General features: G+C 40.8%; 1 protein-coding gene across 1 annotated transcript in view; it reads left to right on the top strand.

Annotated features, from left to right (window-relative positions):
* The window catches only part of SIM1 (SIM bHLH transcription factor 1), an 87,709-nt gene that overhangs the window by 42,676 nt on the left and 19,578 nt on the right, over nucleotides 1-25,455 (top strand). Inside the window, exon 9 of the mRNA XM_069973609.1 lies at nucleotides 24,161-24,323. Within this exon, the coding sequence (XP_069829710.1) occupies nucleotides 24,161-24,323 (163 nt within the window). The remainder of the gene's footprint in view (nucleotides 1-24,160; nucleotides 24,324-25,455) is intronic.

Raw genomic sequence — 25,455 nt, 5'->3', positions numbered from 1 at the left:
TATGGAATAATGTATAATTCTACCAATACACATAAACCCGTATGGAAACCATGACATCTTTTTGGCCTCTGTTGGGTGATGGGAATCTTTGGCTATTTTGCCCAAAACCTCCATGATTCGATCCGTCTATGAGACTTTTATCAAGCAGTACAAAGTGCTGATATGACGAAGCCACGACGTGGTGGCAATACACGTAGAGTTTCCTCTCCACTTTTACTTGGGGACCGGGACTGGCAGGTGGTACTTGGTTTTTGACACCTGTTCAATTTTTCTTTTATGATTGTTTTTGATCTCATTACTTGTGTTAGATGTTTATTCTCTGACCGTTTGCCACATAATCCATGACTATGACAGTAGCATGACTGGTTACTACTGTTTGAGCACAGCCTGTATTGTAGGCTGATGCCAGGTATATATTTTAAAGTGTTTTTATGTTTTTTGTATAGCGGGTCTATTAAATCTATTTTAACTATTCATTGGTGTGCACTGAGTGTCTATATCCTGTGTTTCTCTGTCTTCTTTGTTCTAGTGTATTGGCTTATGTCATAGGGTACACAGTAGCACCACCCATTAATTATTGTTATTTTTTTGTTTGGTAATTGTGGTGACCGCACTTGCTTTCTGTTTCCAATTGATCTGTCTATGAGACTTTTATCAAACAGTACAAAGTGCAGATATGGTGTATGGGGGTGTGTGTGTGTGTATGTATATATATATATATATATATATATATATCAAACTCAATTTACAACAACTGTTACAAATCATTAATTAGTGTCACAAGCAAATCAAAACAACCAGAATGAAAACACACGTGTGTGAACATATGAGAGAGCATGATGAAATACATAGTGATAAATGAGGGGAATCACCCTAGTGATAAAAACATTTGATTACATTTGAAAACAGCTGACGTCAGTAGTCTCTGACCTAGGGTTAGGGGATTGGACAGATATCCTCACATGTGCAGTCAATGTGATTCAGAGCATTGATCTTGCACACAACAGGTGTGTTTACAACGCTATGTTTTTCCGGGGCCTGACGGTCATCATGGCGAGTGGCAATCCCTTCCCCCCCCCCCCCCCCGACTCTTATTGTGCAAACTTTTTATGGACTTATATGGACTTTAAGCGATACCTTTTATTGCTAGGGTGATTCCACTCGTTCATCACTATATATTTCATCATGCACTCTCACATGTTCAGACTTGTGTGTTTTCTCTGTTATTGTTTTCTTTTGCTTGTGACACTAATTAATGATTTGTAACAGTTGTTGTCAATTGAGCTTGAGATATATGTGTGTGTGTATATATATATATATATATATATATATATATATATATATATATATATACACACCACGACTTTGGGCTGGGGCTGCGGACAACACGCCAACTGGATGCACAGTCCTCTCGAAGTTTGGCTCCTCACCCCAATCTTACACAAGAAAACAGGAAGTGGAGGACAGCATCTATAACCAAGTGTTAAATATTTATTGTGCCGATTCGCATAGTACAGTGCAATGTTTAAGCTCATTGTCCTGAGCCTTTTTCAAGCATAAAAATTTTTTATATAACAATACACCAATCATCAGTTACAATTCATTAAAAACATCCAATCAGCAGCATGGAGTATCATATCATCATCTAAAGCATGGAGTATCATATGGTTTATTTTGAGAAAAATAAACCATATTTGATTTTTTTTTTTTGTACATCATATTCGAATTTTTTTTTCAAAAAATTTTGAGTGCTGCGGTGACTTCATTGAGTCTATTTATCAGCACCTTTGGTCAAATTTATTAATTTACATATATATATGGTAAAGTTAATATATATCAATATAGTTATCAATTACATAAGAATGTCCATAAGAGGAAAATAGGGACCCTGAGTTAGATGCTATATCAGTTTCCTATGTTGATGCCCTAATATTGATAAAATCCCTGTTAATCACTGTGGACTGCAGAGTGAGGATGCTCACCCAGTGATTGGTGTTCTGGCAATCATTGGTGGGTGGGGGGCCAGAGCGGCAGCTCACGAATATCATAGATTTCTGAGCACGCTCACTCGGTAGTCACCAGTGATTAAAGGGGCAACATGAAAAAAAAAACAACTAATACAGTGTATAACTCAGGGTCTCTGCCACTAGGTTTATGCCACCTTCAGGTAGGGCAGCATTAATCTGGTGACTGATTTAATGTGTATAGACTCTATTGCCCCCACCAGAATTGCATGTTTTGGTCTACAAATATCTATTGTCTATGGAGATCCTAAGTGAATCTTTATGGCATTCCCTACATCAAGGGAACACAACTCACAAGATCATACTCTTTTTAATGATCTATTATTTGACTTTAATGTGAGTGCTAGAAGTTTTGCTTTTTCTTCCTTGACTCCAGAACCCCACTATTCTTAGAATAGCAGTGATGGAGTTAGCATGCTTCATTGAAGTGTCAGATGCATGTGTGACCATCAATTACCATCCCGTTAGACACATGTGCAGTCAATATGAAGTACAACGTTATAGCGTGATTGAAGCCTGGCTTCCAGTCAGCTCCACATCAGCTGTTTACAGGGATCCTTTGTGCAAGCTCAGCAGTGTTTACCATGCAACTTCAATGTTCATCGCGGACTATATTTATTGTATATAGCAACTCGATGATCCGGAAGTTTATTTTCTTTGTGACCTGAGCAAACTCTACTTTATGAACACGATCTTCTTATTATACCACTTCAATATATAAGTATTTCTTTTCTTGAAGGAAGATAGGACTTTCGGGAATGTGATATGAGAAATGGTTGACAGTAAGAGAAGACTTAAAATATGTTACCCTAAAGGATAGTCATGAAATGAAGCATAACCCAGTGTTACAGCATATATATTTCCAAAGCATATGGTTATCATAATATGGAAACTGCAATTGGAGATTAATGGTGGTGAAACATTGGCAGATGTTTCATGGCGGGTGCGATAACTGCATATTTTAATTTGCCACCTACAGAAGAAGCCCTTGATACCCTTCCCCTAGACAGCCTGACAGATCTCTCTGTCTTTTTAAGAGGCTTTAGTTCTGAAAGTTAAAATTTCTGTTAAAATCTTGTTATTGTATGTAGATTAGACCTGAAGGAGACTTGGGTGTTAGAATGGCAATTTCTAAAAGCTGGCAGGGGGGAATTGATTACAAGTAATAACTTGCCTCCCCCCGTGCCTGTGGTGAGGGGTGGGAATGGCCGCGGCACCCCTACAGGCTCTGGGATCTCTGGAGTGTCCACGTCACGACCCGGCTCATGGACTGGCCGTTCAGTAAGTCAGTGACTGGGGTGGGATGCTGCTCTAGTCACTGGTTGAGTGGCCAGTCCATCAGCCGGGATAGGCATTTTCCCCCCATGGTTTTGTGAGAATGGCTTCCGGCAGGGGTCCTGCGGACCCTCCAGGCGCTCACTGCGGGCACGGGGAGAGGTAAATTTCTACTTCAATTTCTCCCCTCCCCCTGCAGGTTGCTGGCTTTTAGAAATCTCAGGACTTCTCCTTTAATGTAGTTAAGAGCTTATTTTTCAAGATCTGTGTCGTTGATAAAGAAAAAATGATTTATATCACAAAGCTATGTTATATGGCAAGGAAAAATAACCAAACTTGTAAACTTTACAAAGGATACATTCCAATGCGTTGTATGATGGTAAGAGTTGAGTTCCTAACATGTGCACATCTAGAGAGATTCAGGAGGTGAGCCTGCCCAATAACTGGTAGATGACAGGTGTTAATACCCACCTGCAGTAAATGGTATCATATTAGTTTTTCCACAATTTGTGAAAAATTACAGTAAAAGCCCAGCAAGTTGTGGCAGAGCACTGTGCCTGTGGTGCCCTAGTGGTTAATGTTGCACAGGGCTCATAGACTGTCACAAAGAGACTGATGATGTCATCAAAGGTTCTGCAGATAACCTGTACAGAGAGTAGTGTAGGATTGCTGTTTATTTATTTTTTGTGGTGAAACATAACAAAAACTATATAAATGATGCCTCGTGCGCCCTCTGCTCTGCACTCTACAATTCTTTCAGCGGAGAGCAGAGGGGGCACGAGGCATCCTATTCAATGAACAGGACAGGAAGAACTTCAAGCAGAGTCCATGGCTTGGGCTCCACTTGAAATTACGCAAGAATTACTCAATGTGTACGGGCCCTTACTTTGCCATGTAACCCTTTAGTTTACCATAAAATGTACAACTCCAAAAGAAAAGCCTTAGTACAGTTCAGTTTATGAAAATATAAATGACCTTGAAAAGTTATACCCCTGGAGGGGTAAAAGGAATTGTAAAAGCTTTAGGTGGTTTGCCATGACTTTTTGACTGACGGCCTATCCAAGGATAAGTGATCAATACAAATTTTTGCCAGGGTCATGGTGCCAAAAACATGCAGTAAAAACACATGAACGCCAACAGCTCAGTACATTGTGAAGAGTCCATGCTGGGTTACTGCAGCTGCAATGAGCCAGCCTAGCCGCTATGCAATGTCTGTGGCTGTTTCTGTCTCTTTTTACTTTATATTCCAATGACACAGCTCCGGCAAACAGTTTAAAGACAGGGGTGCCAGGTGTCAGCACTAGAGAAGAGCGAACCTCGAGCGCGCTGTTAGTGGTAACTACATATAGTAGCCTTTTCCTGTATCTGCATTTCATCTGTACTTTATCCGTAGTTGCCTCAAATTTTAGCAGTTTCTGATAAGTGGTGGAATAGAATCCCCAAGGATTCACAATGATTACAGTTAAAGTGTAAATATCGTCTTTCGCTGCGTGACAACGTATCCTGCCGCCAGCGAAAGATGTTAGTTACATTTTAAATTACAGATGCAACACAAGGCTACCATACGCATTTAATGCACGCGGTAAACACATTGTGGTAGACCACTTGAATATGGTTTTCCCACCAATAACATTTTTCTCTTGTCCACATGATAGTTAAAAAAAATCTATGATCACTGGTGGTTCAAACAGCTGGAACCCCTGGCAAGTTTGAGAGCTTTGGTCTGGAGTCCTCCATCTAAAAGGAGCAGCTATTGCGTGTGTGCACTTCAATTCCATTCACTGTATGTGAAACATAGTACACTATTTAACTATAATCTGCTTTCATGATTGCTGCTGTTCCAAGTGTTTGGACCCCATGGATCATACATGTATCACCTATCCTGTGGATTGATGATAAATGTTGGTGGGAGAACCCTTACCCTGCATGTTCTCTTATTGGCCCATACATACAATATCCATACAATTAATTTATATTTAAAGAGACTCTGTAAGTAGGTCTATGCTGTTTTATCTAAGGGTAGCATAAACTAGTGACAGAGAAGCTGAACCACTTATACTGTTCTGTGCTGCTAATTCCTTAATAACATGGACAACATGTTACATAGTCATAGTCCTCTCCATTATGTGCATAACATAGTCCTCTCCATTATGTGCATGAGCCCAGTAGTCCTCATTATTCATGAGAAGCAGAAAACTCCACCCACCAGCTGCTGATTGATAGTTATCTATCTCTGGTGTGTATAGGCAGTCATCTGTCAATCAGCAGCTGGAGGGCGGGGGGGAGGGGTGTGGCAAGAATCCTATTCTCCTGCATATTAGGAGAACGACTAAACAGAATGATGTAAGAAATACACTGATCTGTTTAGAATTTCCGTCACTAGTTTATGCTGCCCTCATTTAAGACAGCTTTAATCTAGTGACAGATTCCCTTTAAGACACCTTAGTAATGTACATAGAAAATTAACTAATGTGAATAAATTTCTCTAAAAAAATTTTATAATTGGCCAAGTAAAGTAATATCTGTAAGAAAGGAAACTTCTTATTTTTATCCCACAGAATTGTACTCTTCGTGATATGTTTTTTGCAGTCTTGGCATTCACAGGGCACTTATTTAAAGCACTGGGAGTTATTATCTGCGCTTTGCTCATGACATCATCACTCATCACCCCATTAGAAGATCTTAGGAGGAACCGAGCCAAGGGATGGAGCTAAGCAGTTAATTTACTGTAGGCATCTGTGATTAATAGTGAGCTCTTCAGATTATTTACAGTATTGTGAGAGCACAGGGGCTTGAGCCAGTGTAATATACTTTATCATTATTAGCTGGCTGTTGACAATAGCCCTGTGCAATAGAACATTTAGATAATCTGATGATTGTATAAGTCTGCGGAAAGCTGTTTTTTTTTTTTTTGGGGGGGGGGGGGGGACAGACGGACGCATCGTGCTTTAAATAACAGTGTGGAATTAATAAACTGTTTAAGGTAGAACGGCTTTTAATACATTGAAAACAGACTAGGTTTGATTGTTTAAAGAGTCTTCAGGACAGGTGTACATATGTAACATGCTTGTGTGCCAGTCAAGGATAGGATATATACACCAATCAACCTCAACAGTATAACCACCTGTTTAATATTATGGAGGCCCCTTTTCTGCCAAAACAGCTTTGACTCATCAAGGCATAGAATCCCGGTGTCCCGTGATATCTGGCACCAAGAATATGGCAGCCAATTCTATAAAAAGTGTAAAGTGTGAAGTGTATTAAGACCCTTTTATGCGGACCGATTATTGGCAACAAGTGTTCCTAGAAATGTTTATTTGGCCACACAATTTATTGTGTCTTCTAACTCTAGTTTTGTCTGTACGTGCCCCCTTATCAGAACGAATATAAGGACTAGGGGACCTATTACACAGAAAGGTTATTGCGCGAAAAATTGTTATATTGTTCGAATTTAAGCGATAATCTTTCCATAGGTACGCAGGTAACAATCAAACGACTAATAAAAATTTGTTCTTATGTTGTTGAATTCATCTTTTGAGCTGTCCATAGAATTATGATTAATCGTTTGCAAATTTTTCGGTGTATGAACATATCGTCCGTTCATATACTAGAGAATACCAATGAATGCGATCGTAACTAACAACCATCATTCTGTATACTATGGTGAATGAGTTCAGGTTCCGGAATGACAGCTCCGGAATGCTGTGCAGGGAAAGAAGATGGCGCAGGTGTAATGACCCACTAGCTGGGAACGAGAAGCCCGTCAGCGTCATTGCTCCTGCGATATTTTGGATCATATGCCGTATGCACAATGAGGAAAAGCTATTGAAGAGCACAGGTCCAGATCAGGGGGAAACTACCAGGGGCGGAGAATATGACCAGAAAGGTGGCACAGGCCTTGGGCATGGATGCTCTAGGCTCTGCCCCACCGCTGATAAAGAATAAAAGATGAATTTTCAACTAAAAAATTGCACCAAAGGGGTTTAAAAAAAAAAAAAAAAAAAGACATCCAGGACGGACTTCACCCATTCTAATGATTGGTACCAGTGGTTTGGAGGGTGGGTCAGTGGGTACAGTTTCACTTTATATAAAGCCCCATCCCCATGCACCCCTGTTGCTGCCACACAACAGGCACAGAAATCTCCACCTACTTCGGGAGGAGTGTAAAAATTTGCATCTTTTCCCTGATGTATGATGATAAATCCCCCCATAGTGTTTTACTGATAAGTAAAAAGCAGGGACATGTGGTCTCAATGTGTATTATCTATCTATCTATCTATCTATCTATCTATCTCCTATCTATCTATCTATCTATCTATCTATCTATCTATCTCCTATCTATCTATCTATCTATCTATCTATCTATCTATCTATCTATCTATCTATCTCTTTAGTGATATTCCCATCTTTGTTTGAAGCATTAGGGTTTGTCTGCTTTCTGTCTGTTTGTACAAGATCTCAGCCTGTCTGCCAGTCAGCAGTCAGATAACAACAGTTCCTCAGAGACCCACAGACCACCATATTTTTAGAATAATTGATGAACTTGTAAGCAAACATGAATTCACTTAGTTTCCATATGAATGGGAATATGTTCGCTATCCCCCTGACATGCTTTCCCCAGTGATCCCTAAGGATATCTGCTGAAACCGTATTATATTTTCTTCTAGAGCATCATGTCAAATGTGTATATATGTGGCGATAAAAGAATGCAAAAAGAAAACTCTTTCGGGAGCATCATTCTTGAATTGAAAATATGCAATAAAAGTAGATTAAAATTTGAAAAAAAAAAAAAAAGTAAAAAATCAAACCAACCAATCGAGGAAACCTATTTATATACTGTCAGTGAGACAAACATATGGTAAGAAATACAGGCATAGTAACTAAACAACAAAAAGATAAAAAAAATAAAGTACCTGAAAAAAAAACATTAAACAATTAAAATCACTTAAAATACAAAGTCATGTACCCTGCTCGCGTCCAAGCAAGGGTACTCCAAAAGCTAACCCCAGTGAAAAAACAACATGGATCCCTTGATCGTTCTTTGTTGGTGTTTTTTCCAGGAGGCTTCCACCTACTCCCTTTTAGTATTTTGTATAGGATGATTCTAAATAAAGTTTATGTAACTATGTATTGGACCGAGAAGTGTGGATTGCAGCACTTTTCAGTCTGACAAAAAAACTCGTATATGGTCTGAAAATGACCCAGTGCTGTCACTTGCTGACTATGCTTTGGGCCATTGAATAGGATTTATTCTGATCTGACCAGGAATATGTCGTTTTGTCAGCTTCTATATATTTCCCGGCCTTGGAGACATAGATCGTGGAGTGGCCCTGTTTAATTTGCTGTTAGGATTTGGTTTAGCTCGTGTTATAACAAGACCTAAATGAGTTGTCCATTGTAATGCCATACATCTCTGCTAGCATGTCACTTATTATGTACGGTACAAGGAATGCCATTTGTGTGAGTCTTCTAATATATTGGATCATAGAAATGAAAAATGGAATCTCATCAGTAATAATCCTTAGGACCCTGGCCTTACATATGGTCCATCTATTGGGTCTCCTGGGATGATTTCCTTTAAACTTCTCATTAACTTCATAATTGAACAGAACATGAAGGGAAAAAGCTACAGAAGATGATGGTTGTGGAGTGGCTGGCTGGGCTATGGCGGGGTCATTTCATCTTCAGGTGATCACATGTAAGTAGTCTTTGGATAGAGCAGGGCTGCAGGAAACATACTGTATTCAAGGCAATTGGGTTGTTGGAGTTCAAGGAATGTCTTTAGAAGCCTCCCATATATATGTATACTATCAATCTTCATGCATAAATAAGGGAATATATTGACACCATGACTTTCTATAGCTGACCTACTATCTACGTCATTGTGATCTTGTTGGTTGCCATTTGTTTAGTCTGCCTTTCCATTGTGTGGGGAACCTGTTGGACGGTTAAGAGCTCGTATCTTGGGTTTCATTTATATTAGATGAGATTTCCAGTTGGGATAAATGTGTAGTTGAAATCATATAGCAAACACATTGGGGGAGATTTATCAAACTGGTGTAAAGTAGAATTGGCCCAGTTGCCCCTAGCAACCAATCAGATTCCACTTTTTATTCGTCACAGACTCTTTGGAAAATGAAAGGTGAAAGCTGATTGGTTGCTAGGGGCGACTAAGACTATTTTACTTTACACCACGTTTGATAAATCTGCCCCATAGAGGGGATTCTCCCAGTTACAAGATGGGTAGCCATAATTTTAAACAGAAATTAAACTCCAAGGATTAGGCCATGCAACCAATTATTTTATACTTCATTTGATTGACAGGCAATATACGTTTTTTTTTTTTGTAGTAAAACATATAGTACAGCCATGTATCTTCCTAGTAGGGTCTGCTGTACAGTCATAAAAGAGTCAGGCAGTGTCAGTAAGAGGTTGGGGCAGGTACTATGGAATCACTGGACCATGCTGGCTTCTTCATTCTATTTCAGTTTAGCAGTTGCTAGAGGCAGATTAGGCAGGTAGTCTGGAGAAAAAGACACTGGTGCCAGAAAGTTATACAGATTTGTAAATTATTTCCATTGAAAACAAACAAACAACTCAGGTCTTCCAGTCCTGCAGGAAGTGGTGTATTTTTTCCAGTGTATTTGGACACAGTGCTCTCTGCTGCCACCTCTTGTCCATGTTAGGAACTCCATTGAAGGACCCACATTAAACAAGTGGCTAAGGCTGATGAATGTACAGGGGTAATGAATGCTCGCACATCGGGTCCAATCCTATAGAAGAGCTCAAAAATGTTATTGCTGGCCATCATAGCTTGTTCTGTATGGGGCTGTATGGCTGCAGACCTGTCAGAATGCCCAAGCTGGCCCCTGTTTACTGACACAACCAGCTACGATGGGTGTTTCGGATCAGAGCTGGACTGTGGAGCTATGAAATGAGGCAGACTGGTCTTAGGAATCACTGTCTTTTGCATGACATGGATGACTGAGTGTATTGCTTACCTATGGAACAGATGATATAATGTCATCACCCTTGTCCCACAGGAGAAGATGTGTGCATAGAGTCCCTGCTTCTGTAGGTACATTATATAGTACTCTATGAAATGTATGTACAGGAGCTGGGATTTAGTGAGTGAGTGGTGATGCATACAATGTGAGTGGTGATGCATACAAAGTAAGCATCGCCACTCTCTTTCCACCTGCGGTGTCGGCAGGAACCAAAAACTTTCGGGGCTAGGTATTATAACTTTGGAGCTTGGGCCCCAGACATTTATGCCTAGTGATGCTCTTAACTGTTTTTTCCTGGTGTCCTCCTCAGCACTGTTTTAATGCAATCCTATATTTTACTCATATGTTAATTGGTTGGTTTGGTGGACTAGTGGTAGTTAGCAGCAGGTTAGATTCATTTCCCTTTAAACCAATTGAGCATCTGTGGAATGGAAGCCCTCTGCAAGTAAGATGGGATGTATATAATATATAATCTCTATATATACAGTATAGGGCCAGCATATTCCACAGTACTTAAGGCTGGGGATTTTAATATTATGGCCAATCTATGAATTTTTTATACTTAAAGTATAAATATCATGGCTGACATTAGCATGTAGACATGACGGTTAATCCTACCGAACACCATAGTGAATGATCTATTGCAAGAAATGAATCATATTATATTTGGAATTCTCTTTGGTTTCAGACATGATCTAAGTTTTTTTTTATGGTATTTTTTTTTAATACTGTATTTATATCAAGGGTATCCCATCCATCTTCTTTTTGAGATATGGAATAGAAACACACCCATATTAGCTCCACATAGAATAGTTTTTGTCTTCTAAAACTAGAGATTGTTTGCTTCAATTTAATTACTAGAAATGGTAGATTGTAAGTTGGATAAAACCACAACAGAACATAGCAGGACAGAACATCGGCACAAGTGGATTTATATAAAAATGAGCTGACCTTTCCCAATCATTTTGTCTGTTGGCGGCCATTATGCCAGAGCCAGAAGCGGTGGGAGTTAGAAGTGTTAGATAGAAGCATACCGCCACTTTTATGTACTGTTTCTGCAGGTATGTTCACTTCTGCTGCAATTTTGCTTTGTACTATTTTAGTATTACTACAAACCTTAAGAGTTAAAGTAACATAGGCATGGTTAATCTCCAAATAGGAGAAAGGCTCCATACATGGAAAAGCAATTTCAGCTTAGTAAAAGAATATGAATGCAGTTGGTGGTAATGTAATCAGTTCTCTAGGGAACCCTTCATTCTTTTCACATAATAAACCAGCAGAGCAGACAAATATGGTGTTTGGCCATCAAATGAGGTTGAAAAACTGAGCCGGATCAATTTGATGTCCAGATAGGTTTTTCTCTAATTGCATGTCTTCGCAGCCCCCCCCCCCCCCCCCGTGTTATTAAATTGTGAAGCAAATGAAATAACTCACATAATTACATCATTACATAATATGAATTACCCATAAAAGTTAGTTTTCTACGCCAGTATATTCTTATTTTACAGAAAAATTCATCCTGTTAAATAGCTTAGCAGGCTTGTTAGTTGTATGCTCTACACCTGGATACACTAAATGTTGGTCTTAGCCACTTCAGCCATAGCTATTGCAAACCATTGCATAAAATCAAACCTACAATTATGCAGCCGCATAGACAAAAATAAAATACTTGTAGAATGGGTTTACTTTCCTGCCACTATTATAGGATGCCAAAGATTACTGGTGAAAATAAAGCGGTAAAATAAAGCGGTAAAGAATGCCTTCTCTTGGTAGTTTGACAGATGCCAGAAGAACCCTTTAACTCAACTGTCAAGTTAAGTGGCGTTAAAGAAGTCCAACCGTTTGAAAAATTTTCCATCTGGCGGGGGGAACATAAACTATCACAGCTCACCTCTCCTTGTGCCGTAGCTGTGCTAAATTGCTACTTCAGGACCCCTAACAAGCTCCAGGATCTCCTGAAAAACTGACTTTACGACCTGATTGATGGACTGCCTGCTTAGCCAGTCAGTGATGGGGGCGGACCACTGATGCAATCACTGATTGGCTGAGCGTGCAATACATGAGCTGGGACAGGCACTCCCCCCCCCACCAAGGTCATAGCGTCATCAGAATCCTTTAAAATGTTGGCCTTGGTTGTTTTGAGATATTCCCCCTCAGGCTGGAAACACACACAGCTTTTCTTTTTCTTTTTTTTTTGGGGGGGAGGAGGATCCAACAGGAAAAGAGGAAAGAGAAGCACAATTCCTTCCTTTATATTGTCCATTCCATTTGAACCCACTTCTGGTTTTTGCACAAACACTGCAATTGCAGCTTTCCAAAAAAACTGTTGTGTGTTTTCCCAGCCTCACAATGAAGGGCTGAGTGCAATAATACTTGGAGAAACACAGTATGCCGATATATTGTAGCCCACTCTATACCAGTAGTAGCTGCCATTCTACGTATTTTCCACTATTGTTAGGCTCCTATACTGTAATTATTTTTCCTGTTGTTAGGCCTCCATACTGTAAACCCCCCTCTGTAGCTCTTCCCCCATACTGTATACATCTCCCCTCTGCAGTAAGGTCTCCCATACTTTATACCTCCCCCCGTTCCCTCCATCCCCCATATTTAATGTACTTTACTGTGCATCTTCTTACCCCTCCTGCTTCCTCTTGTTTTGTACAGGTGGGGGTGGAGTATAAAAGTCTGGTATTGATTGGCTGATGCACAGCCACCCAGTGCCAGGGATCTGGTCACCTGACCTTTAACTAGGGCTTATTTTTAAAATTATAATCCTTTTCGGGGTAGATCTTATTTTCAAAGAAACACAGTAGTAGTAGCAAAAGAAGGCACCAACTCTTTATTGCTGTCCATGTCTTTGGAAATTGGTATATATGTGGAAGTAATATTGTGGCCGTGTATTTGGTTTAGCTTAAAACTAAAATCTTTGAGAACTGTTACTCTGAGAAGAATAAAGTATCGGTAATTAAGGGACAGACAGACAGATGGCATAACATAGCAATGTTTATTCTACATAGCCGAGGTAAACTGACTGGATAAATGACATTTAGATGATTTAATAGATCTACAGAGAGTAAACAGATTAGTGTACATCTCTGCTGAGATCATTGATTTCCCCATCAGAATAAATAGGTCAGTGAACTAATCACGGTAACTGATCGGTTGAATGCGGACGTGAAGAGAAGGAAAGACAATTACATGTAATTATATAAAGCTTTAAATCCATTGGCAGTAGGTATATACTATATACTATGCTATATATAGATACTAATACATATATTGTATAAAGGCGCAGATTATAGGATGGGTGCTCAGGGTATGTACCCTGTGGTCTTCACCACCTTAGGGACCATCGGGGGCATTTCCTACATATCACCATAATAAAATACCTGTTCTTTTCTTTGGATACACAGTACTGGGAGCTTAGCACTTACAAATGGTGGAGCCTATATAGGTCAAATGGTGTAACCAATCCTCTGGGCTGAGCCACTTGTCATATACCGTTTTATATAAAGGTAGTCTGTGAAAAATTTCAGTCACTCATCAAGTCATCCTGCAGAGTCCTGGTAGTTGTCTATCAGCTGCTGTGTTATAAAAGTTGTCATGCGGCTATAGAATGTATCCAGATAGCTACATCTTGTGTGGGTATTGTAAGTTTATCTTGTCTAATCTGTCATACTGTCTGTTCCAACTGCATACAGGATGTGTAAGGGTTAATGTCTCTCTGTACTGCCACCACTGGTGGATAATGTATCATTTTGGTCACATGACCTTTAGACAGGTTTCTACTAGAAGCCACCAGAATGTTCTGAGGAAGTCTCCTAAGTCCAACCCTCTCTTCCCAGTGGGCTGGCACTAGCTTAGGGTAGAATTTTGCTTGCAATTGATTTGTAAAGAGGAGAAATCTCAGCCTTTCCTTTATGACCAGTTCTCTATATATAGTCTTTTTCTGATATTGGCTTCAATAATTGCAATGGAAAATCTGTCTGTGTTAAGGGTTTACGCTGTGTTGAGTATAGCTCGGGCTATTGAGCAGAGACGTCTACTAGGCCATGTGAGTTTCAGGCCTAGTCCAGTGTGTTTACCTACCAGCAAATCCCTACCAGATTAGGCCTGACCAGAGCATTTCTAATCCAGGCCCAAGTTCCCAAAGTCTAACTTGAATCAACCCTGGGTTAGTCCCAGTTCTCACAGCACTGTGGGGCATTTCAGGAAGTTTTAAACAGTCCCCATTTACCTCTGACAAGGTATCCAGCCCTACAATCCTGGTCCTGTTCCGAGAGGGAAAAACTAATGTCTCCAAACTGGGCCTCAGATGCCGATGTGAAATAAGTTTCAACAAGCACTCTCACTACACACATAAAGACATATTAACTTTTTGCATACTTTTTATACTTTTTTGCATACTTTTTATTGTAAAACCTTCAAGAGATACCTGTTATACATTACAGACATAGCAATAGTAATTACCATATTTTCCAGCAAATAAGATGACTTATTAACCCCCAAAATTCTTCTTAGAAGTCGGGGGTTGTCTTATACGCCGGGTATCATGGCCCCATACAGTGGGGGGGGGGGGGGGGGGGCAAAAAATGGCCGCATCCCCACCATATGGGGTGACCACTATAAAAAAAGAAACAGTTCCCGAAGCCTCTCTCATTCTCCCGAAACTCTCCTGGCAGCCAAGCGTGTCCGAGCCTCTCTGATGAGACGCTCGGCTGCCCAGGAGAGGTTTGGCGTTCTCTGTCTCTGGCGCAGGTAGTGTACGTCACACTGCCAGCACCGGGAATGGTACGGTAGGCGCGCCGATGCCGGGAACGAGCCCCAGGTGAGTTAAATGTTTTTTTTATTTTTTTTTTATATAGCTGCAGTTAACCCGTGCCTGACGGTCAGGCAGGGGTTAACGTTTTCCGGATTTAAGGTTAGTGGGTCAAATATGTGACGGCCAAATTATCAGTAGTTATAGCTCCTGACAAAACAATTTAATTCTTTTTGCTTATTTTTGTATATTTTGTTCCTTCAAAGGATGTTTAGAGGGAATCTGTTACTAGGTTTATGCTGCCCTTGAGGACAGCATAAACTACTGACAGAAATGCTGAAGAAATCAGTGTATTACTTTCATCATTCTGTTCAGCCGTTCTCCTAATATGCAGGAGAATAGGATTCTTGCCACACCCCTCCGTCCGTCCTCCAGCTGCTGATTGACAAGTCCCATTGAATGGGACACTCAAGTATTCTACCTGGTGCCTGCTACTGGAAAACTGTGTGTCTGGTTAACATATGGAATTTTAACTCAGGAATTGCTATTGCTGGCAATCCCCGTCCCACTTTTAATTTGTAGATTTCATTTAAACATCTACTGAACAAACAAAATATGTAAAAGTGAGAACAAAAAAAAAAAAAGAAAAAAGAAAAGAAAAAGGAACGTTTGTTTGTCCTGAATTCAAATTCTCTATGGTAACCAGGCGCTCTCTGCTCTCTAATAGTGGACACCTGGTAAAATTCTTGAGTTTCCCATTGAATTCAATTAGGCTCATAACTCAAATCAAGTATTTAAGTTCAAGTTTTACTGAATCAAGTACAGAAACGGAATAAGAGACTTTTTATTTATAGCAATGTTTGTCACCTACTTTAGACCAATTGTCAATAAGTCATTGTGACAGTTGCTGTTCATCCTAACATTGGCTTCTTAAACCCCTATTACATTGTCCGATCAGCAGGAGAACGCGAGCACTGGGCTCCCTGCCGGCGCTATTACTTGTATTACACGGAGTGATGGCAGCAGATCATTGCTATCTTTGATGTTCCTCTTTCAACATGTTGAAAGACAACAATCAGCCAATATCGTGCATTTTGTCTAATTGTTGCCATTTAGTACACAAACGATTATAGGCCATAATGGCCCATAATCGGCCAAATACGGACGATAATCACTTCATGTAAAAGGGCCTTTACTTAGGGAAGTAAGGGTCCTGTTTCCGGGGCCGATGGGGGCCCGATCAATAATCTGCTAGATCGGCGCTCATTTACTGGGCCTATTCCACAGCCCTATAATGGTTTAGTGAGGGCTGCAGGGACATTGTTACCGATGTCCTCCTTGCCCTGGTTTAAACGCCATACATTGCATAAACATGTTGCAGGGCTTCTTCTGCGCTCTTTCTTCCTCCCTGCATCAGCGGCAGCTTCGGTGCGGCCTGTCTGACCTGACAGACCGCTCAGCCAATCACTGGCCGGGACAGGCCGCACCGAAGCTGCTGCTGAGCGCAGGACCGGGAGGAAGAAGGGGCGCAGTAGAAGCTCTGCAACATGTTTAGGTAAAGTATAGTGCTTGCTAAATCGCCGGTTGCCCGCCGTGCATCACTATTCCTCGTTGGTTTCAGATGATTTTAGGTTTGAACCTAAATAAACGGTCAGCTAATAACACGATCATCGGCTGACCGTTGTCTCTATTCCACAGAGCGATAATCTGCCGAATCGGCCGACAACGAGGCCCCTAAGCGTGCTTAGTGGAGAACTGGAACTTGCATGCTAGTGGCAGACATGTTACTCCTTGATTAATGTTATTCAGTAATAAAAAAGGCAAAGTGACTATAAAGTTGTCTTCACTTTAGTTACAGTGCCTGGTATGTTTATATATATATATACCTTCTTGATTATTAAGAGCTCATACACCGTTATCATATGACACTAGATTTACTACATGACTTGAGCTTGAAATGATAAAGCTAACGTAATGCAATGAGATGTGGAATATGAGAAACAACATTTAGTTGATCTAATGTAACAAATTGGCAAATAAATTCTAAAACTCTCAGCACGGAAAGTGTGTGACTGTAGTGAAGCCCCGAGAAGCCTGAATGTCTTAGGTATTGGCCAGTTGGTGAATATCACTCATTTTTATGGAGGGATTTTGTTTGTATTTTAATATAGTTCTAGGGAATCCTTACAACAGGAAGTTTACAGAAAGTTAAAGGGGTACTCCGGACAAAAAAAAAAGAAAAAACATTTCAGGAAGTGGTGTATTCTTTCCTGTCTGACACAGGTCTCTCTGCTGCCTCCTCTGTCCATGAAAGGAACTGTAGCAAATTCCCATAAAAAATCGTTCCTGCTTTGGAAAGCTCCTGTCATGGACGGGGGTGGCAGCACAGAGCTATCCGGTCCAGATGCACTCTTTGTACCCCATGCAAACAAGTACAATAAAACATCTATCTATAATAAAAACCCTATCTGCTGCTGCTAAGTAAATTGTATATCACTGTCTGGTCTGTGTGGTACCTATATTCTTTATCCCTATCTGAACTGGTGTTAGTGTTTCACACCAGTATATAGACAGCTAGCAGTGGATTTTAAAATAATAGATCTCCCCCCACCTAACGTTTTGCCACAGCAGTGGCTTTGAAAAGGGCAAATGGAGACTGGAGACTGGAAAGACTACACCACTTCCTGTAGGACATACATCAGCTGATAAGTACTGGAAGAATTAACATTTTTAAACAGAACTCATTTACAAATCTATGTAACTTTCTCACACCAGTTGATTTTTATAGAACCTTTTTTTTTCTGCTCGAGTACCCCTTTAACTTTCTGTTCTCTTTTAATACTTTATGACTATGGATGGTCCGAACCCGCCGAGGTTCAGGTTCGTATGAAACCGAACGCTCGGCAGCAGATTCCAGCTGTCTGCCCGCTCCGTGGAGCGGGTGGATACAGCGGGAGGACCGCCTGGAAAACTGGGATACAGCCTATGGCTATGGCTGTATCCCAGTTTTCCAGGCGGTCCTCCCGCTGGATCCGCCCGCTCCACGGAGCCAGCAGACAGCGGGAATCATTACCGAGGGTTCGGGTTCGTACGAACCCGAGCCGAACTCGATTCGGACCATGCCTATTTATGACCAATTTCAATATAGAATGTTGTTAAAAAACTTTCATCTAAATTATACATTAAAGGCCTCATGCACACTTTCAGTATTTTTTTTTAAGTCCGGAGATTCCTCCCACTATCCACCTGCTAAAAATTACGTAGTCCATCCGTATTTCCGTAAATCTTTTTTTTTCCAACATTCTTACATTTCAATTATAATCCTACAATCCATAAAAATGGCGGATTCCATTGATTTCTATGAGCCGTAAAAAAAAAAATCTAGGTCCACACTAGGACATGCCCTTTTTTTTCAGCATGGGTTTGCATCCTTGTAATCTACTGATCATGTGAATAGCCCAATAGACAACCATGTGCACTAACTCAAATACGGAAATAAGCCTGGGTGATTGCTAGATTATCCGAGCAGCCCATAGAAGATAGCTATTTCACGGAGCGACAGCAGCGTATCGCTACTATCAGGATCGTTGGTGTTGAAAGACAACAATCGGCTGACATCAAGCATGTCGGCTGATCGTTGTCTTCTATTACACAAAGCGATTATCAGCTGTAACGGTTGGTGTCACCCGCTTTGTGTAGTCAGAAGTACAGCTGTGGAGCACAAACGGCAGTTCTAACAAATGTACAGAAGGATTCCCCCCCCCCTTCCTATGTATTTGGCAGTTGAAAGAACTACTGTCTATTTATATCTATTAACATAAAAGAGTGTTCTGTTTTTATCTATACATATTCAGCAAGGTCTTTTTAAACTTTCCTATAAATCAACAGAAGACAGAATCAAATCTAAAACATTACCATCAATAAGTCACAATCAAGCAAACAATTCACACCGGCAGGTATTACGTCCGCCGAAACTCCGACAAATAAATGTTTGTAAATTTGTATAAAATTTGTGTTTACTTCTAAATCGGAAATAAATTTTAGACATCTGTGCTCTCATTCGCGGCGCTGTGACTCACTGTGTGTAGAGGAACTGTTTGCGTTTGGCATATCGGAAAATTGTTTTAGGAGTTTAAATAAAAGAGCATAATGCATATTTAGTCAGGCATTACTGTACTAAGGCATTAAGTAGATTAGAAATAAATGAAAGTAATTAAGGGAGCTGTCTAAGAAATGTATTCTATCAGAGACATGAATCAACTGTTTGCACAAAACATTAGGACTGGCTGCAGATGAGATTTAATCAAGTATATGTGTTGTACAACATTTGTGTTATAAAAAAAATATTAATGAATGTTGGCAAAAAAGCAATGCTGGGAATTTTAGGAATATATTATCCGTATGTGTGGGAGGGGTGTGGGTAAGAACTGTCGTTGTCAGTTAGACATTGAGTTGAGGACACGTCTTAAGGGGGCCCTCACATTTTTTGTCTGGCCAAAAAAAACCAAAAACATTAAAAAATGACAATGCGTTTTTTTCTAGCAATTGCATTTTTGACTCTATGTGTGAGGGTGGGTTCAGACACATCTGATCCACAGCTGATTTCACGCAAAATCCACTGCGGATGCCTTAAAGGGATACTCCAGCCCGGCCGTATTTTTCAGATATGGCCGGGGAGGGTGTGGTTATGGATGCCGGAGGTCACATACCTCCCCGGTTCCAGTGCCGGGTCCCAGAACGCGGCGCCTTGTACCCCCGTCCCGCGGCTGCTTCCTGGTCTGAGTTGCCGCATGAGACGTGACGTCTCCAGGCAGCTCAGCCATTTGGTAGATGGCTAAATGGCTGAGCTGCCTGGAGATGTCACGTCGCGTGTGGCAGCTGAGACCAGGAAGCGGCCGAGGGACAGAGGTACGGGGCGCCGCGATCTGGGAATCGGTGCTGGAAACGGGGAGGTAAGTGACCTGCTGCATCTATAACCACCCCCTCCCCGGCAATATCTGAAAAATACGGCCAGGACGGAGTACCCCTATAAATGTCATTTGGAATAGGACTACATACTTGCAGCAGAATTTTCATCCCACTGCTTGTAAGTGCCCCCCCCCCCATTTACCCGAGCTGGGCCGTTGCATACATTACTGGTCCACGCTCCTGCTTGCTTCGCAGGCTCCCGGCATCTTGATGTCCTGCTCAGCCAGCCAGTGCACTGCCCCACCACAGACACTGATTGGCTGAGCAGGCCATCAGGATGCCCGGAGCCCCTCTGCCATCACATGACCTAGCTGCTAAATCAAAAAAGGTGACAAAAACAGCAAAAAAAAGTTCATATGTACAGCAATGGCATTTTTGAGACATCCAAAACAATCCCATTGAAGTCTATGGTAGAAAAAATACAACAGTTTGCCATACCCTCAGTATGCTGAAAAACTGGCAAAAAGCCAGGAGCCGTCTGTGATCTGAATGGGAGACACAGAAGTTTACTCACCAGCTGAGGTGCGCTTCCCCAGGTTCCGGACAGCGCTCAGTGAAGAGTGAGTAAAGAGCAGTGGTCGGTAACCTAGGCAACGAGCTGTCCCCCCTCCCCAACTAGACCAACTAGGGCATCAGCTGTTGCTGATGTACACTCATTAGGCCCTGCCGGAATCAACATTCTGCTCCGCAACAGCAGTGCCATTGTGCAGCAATTGGAAATTGCTTGTGTCTTTGGAGGCACATAGGATCACACATAGAGTCACACTGTAAGACAGGGCTAAGAAAGGGAAGAAAGTTCAAGGCATGATTGGGTGGAAGTAAAAACAGCCCAATGGCAGTAAATGTGGCCAACAATGGCGGCAATTTTAGAGCTACTTCTTGTCACAGAAGCTGAAAACAATAGTCTAGGAGGAATGTTCTGAAGCGATGATCAATAACATTAGGATTTTGATTACAATGTTACAAAAGTTGGTATTACATTCATTGACCTAACTTTGGGTTTTTGCTTGTATTGTATTGTATTTATTTTTTTATTTATTCATTCATTTTTGTTGGCTGGATGGTTGCTCATTTTTACTTTTTTTTATACCCTCACTGGAGTATTGTTTAAGTGCTATACTTGTTCAGTTGGATATGAACTATTTTTATGCAATACTCTTCTTAGCAGTTATTCATTGTACTGAAGTCTGACCTTATTTGTGCTTGTTTTTATGTCATGATAAACTGATTTTTTTTGTGTGAAGAACTAATGAAGACAATAATTATTATTTCTTAGATATACATGTATATGTTTTTTTTTCCTGCTGTGTATACATTTTCTCATGGGGGAGATTTATCAAACATGTTGTAAAGTGAAACTGGCTCAGTTGCCCCCGGCAACCAATCAGATGCCATCTTTCATTCCTCACAGGTTCTTTGGAAAATGAAAGGTGGAATCTGATTGGTTGCTAGGGGCAACTGAGCCAGTTTCACTTTACACCATGTTTGATAAATCTCCCCCAATAATACAAGCACAGAAATGCTATGATTAAGATCGAAACGCGTAAGCAGTCTATATTTGTGGATTTTATGTTAAACTTCAATAAAGTTTTTGAACTGTACCTAGTTGATGGAAATCCTTTGCATCTACAAGCACAGAAATATGCTACAATTACGATGATGTAAATATACCCTGTGCTTACATATTCGTAAATGTCCTTATGTTCATACGAACATGACGCTAATTGTTTGTGTTTGCAGATCACTAACAATGTGTTTGATGATCGGAATTGTTTTACCGATCATTTTGGAACACATTCGAAGTTGCGAACATACGCAACTGCGTGATTTAACTTCGCGCCTGATAATCTGTATGCATGTGCATAACTCTAGACCGAAATTTAGGCGATCTGTACCCACCTGTGTAATTTACACTTTGTACCTGATAATCTGTACGTATGTGCGTAGACCAAAACATACACTCCTACTGAACGTTCCTTATTTGTTTGTAAATGTTCACTCATCACTACTTAGTACATATACATTTGATATATAATCAACTCTTGTATGCCTAGAGGGATGTATATATATATATATATATATATATATATATATATATATATATTTATCTATATCATAAAAATGAAAGTCTGTCTGTCTGTCCCAAATAGACTTCCAAACGCCTGAGCCGTTTGACCCCAAATTTGGCACACAGATACATTGGGTGCCCAGGAAGGTTTTAGCGAAGGTCCCGTCCCCGCCAGATGTACAGGAGAGGAGGGGGAGGGGAAAGAGTGGCGCCCCATAGAGATGAATGGGAAAATCTCCTCACTGCAAACACAGGTGATATAATTAGCTGCAGCTGCCCAGAGAAAACGGCAGTTGGAGCCTTAGCAACCAATAGGATTACTGCTTTCATTTTCACACCTGACCAATACCACCATACCATGACTGGATAACACCACCACACCAGACCTGACCAATACTACCATACTGTGACTGGGTAACACTGTCACAACACACCTGACCAATACCACCATACTATGACTGGAAATAACTGCTATACCAGACCTGACCAATACCGCCATACTGTAACTGGATAACACTGTCATACCACACCTGACCAATACCGCCATACTGTGACTGGATAACACCACTATACCAGACCTGACCAATACCGCCACATTGTGACTGGAGAACACCGCCACACCAGACCTGACCAATACCGCCATACTGTGACTGGATAACACTGCCATACCAGACATGACCAATACCGACACACTGTGACTAAATAACACTGCCATACCAGACCTGATCAATACCACCATACTGTGACTGGATAACACCGCTATACCAGACCTGACCAATACCGCCATACCCCCCTCGAAAAGACACCAGATTTTCTGGCAAGTCTGATTGGGAGGGTACTGCCCCTCTGCAAGGTGCTACGCTACGCACCAGACCATGGGTGCCTAATGGTAAATACGACCCTGCAGGTATACAGGACACTACAGGTATACAGGACCCCAAAACTATACACTACAGGTGCACGGGACCTCCAACAACTATATACTACAGGTATACAGGACTCCAAACTTTACACTACAGGTATACAGGACACCAAACTATACACTACAGGTATACAGGACCCCAAAACTATACCCTACAGGTATACAGGAACTCCACCAACTATATACTACAGGTATACAGCACCTTCATGAACTCTATACTACAGGTATACAGGACCCCAAAGCTATATACTACAGGTATACAGGACCTCCACCAACTATATACTACAGGTATATAGGACCCCAAACTATACACTTCAGGCATACAGAACCTCCACCAACTCTATACTACAGTTATACAGGACCTTCAAACTATGCACTACAGGTATACAGGACCCCCGAACTATATACTACAGGTATACAAGACCTCCACCAATTATACACTACAGGTATCCAGGACCCTCAAACTATAAACTACAGGTATACAAGACTTCCACCAACTATACATTACAGGTATACAGCACCAACTATATACTACAGGTATACAGGACCCCCGAACTATACAGTACAGGTATACAGGACCTCCCTCAACTATACACTACAGGTATACAGCCCCCCAACTACACATTACAGGTATACAGGACCCCCCAACTATACACTATAGGTATACAGCCCCCCCAACTATGCACTACAGATATGCGAGACCCCTAAAAACTATACATTGTGGGTATACAGAACCCCTCCAACTATGCACTACAGGTATACACTAATTTCACTGATTAACTCAGATGAAACAATACCTTTAGCTTGGCCTCCTGGGCACCTTAGAACAAATCTAATTAACACACTGACACTTTATACCCGGGCAGCGCCGGGTACATTTTCTAGTATATAATAAATAAGGGAAATAAATGAAAAATGAAGGCAAAAATGTTTGGTTTCAGAGCAGCCTGAATCCTGCCACGTATGTTTTTTTTTTTTTTTTGTTTAGAATCATATAAATTGTTGTCCAATTACCATATTTGTATCCAAGGTAATATCACCTTGAAGACAATTAGACGTACACTTGTAAACACATCTACATATTTGTTTCTGCATGATATGATATAAACTTAGTATATGTATTCATTTCTTAAACAGTGATACAGAATACAAAGGTCTTCAGCTCTCGTTGGATCAAGTCACAACAAAACCAACATTCGCTTATGCAAGTTCTACTCCAGCCATAAATGACAGTCGGAAGAGTAATAAATCACGTATGCCTACTACAAAGTCAAAAGCTAGGACATCCCCATATCCCCAGGTAAGCTTTATTCACTATAGTTCAAAAGTGCAGTTTATGGCTATGTTCCCATAAGAGGAAACTGACTGCCGTCTTTTGGGCTAGCCGTCACTTTATCGGCAAAAGACGGTATATATTGGTAATGTCAACTGCAAATAATGGTCAGAAGGATGGCTATAATGTTATTTTCCCATTGTGGGATCATAGCCTATAACTTTTGGCCATGTTCTTACGACGTCTTTTATCTGACATTTTACGATCGTCTTTTTGGACGGCCACAATTTTGAGGCAACAAGACGACCGTAGTATGCAGTCATTTGTATAATAAGGACGTATTTATGTCTCGTAAAGACAACCGTAGGACAGAAAGTCAAATCCAACAAACAAGGTTTTGTAATATTCAGGTACTGCCACTTTGAATGTTGAACTGTTGGAGTCGCCATGATTGCAGATTTTGTACCACATAAACCAAAGTAGATTATTTTACAAGCAATTAAAAGACAGATGTATGTATATGCATAGCAATAAAGGGGTACTCCAGTAGTTTTTTTTTTCTTTCAAATCAGCTGGTGTCAGAAAGTTATATAGATTTGTAATTTACTTCTGCTTAAAAATCTCAAGTCCTCCAGTACTTATCAGCTGCTGTATGCCATGCAGGAAGTGGTGTATCCCTTCCAATCTGACACAGTGCTCTCTGCTGCCACCTCTGTCCATGATGGGAAGTGCCCAGAGCAGGAGACGTTTTCTATGGGGATTTACTACTGCTCTGGACAGTTCCTGACATGAACAGAGGTGGCAGCAGAGAGCAATCTCTCAGACTGGACAGAATAATCACTTCCTGCAGGATATACAGCAGGTGATAAGTGCTAGAAGACTGGAGGTTTTTGAATAGAAATAAATTACAAATGTATATATTTTTCCATCACCAGTTGATTTGAAAGAATGAAAAAATTGCCGGAGTACCCCTTTAATAGTAACAATGGTCATTAATAAACACAATTAATTACTGAGATCAATGTGCCCTGGCTGATTATACATAACATTCGTGCTCAGTGTCCTCAATCTGGAAAATGAATGTCATGCAAAGCTGGAGAACATTGTGTCCTGATGAAATGGGTCATGTTGGTGGGTGGTAGCTGTCTATTTGTGTAAC

The sequence above is a fragment of the Dendropsophus ebraccatus genome, chromosome 6, assembly GCF_027789765.1.
Source record: "Dendropsophus ebraccatus isolate aDenEbr1 chromosome 6, aDenEbr1.pat, whole genome shotgun sequence".
NCBI lineage: Eukaryota > Metazoa > Chordata > Amphibia > Anura > Hylidae > Dendropsophus > Dendropsophus ebraccatus.
This window is presented reverse-complemented; position numbering and strand designations above follow the sequence as displayed.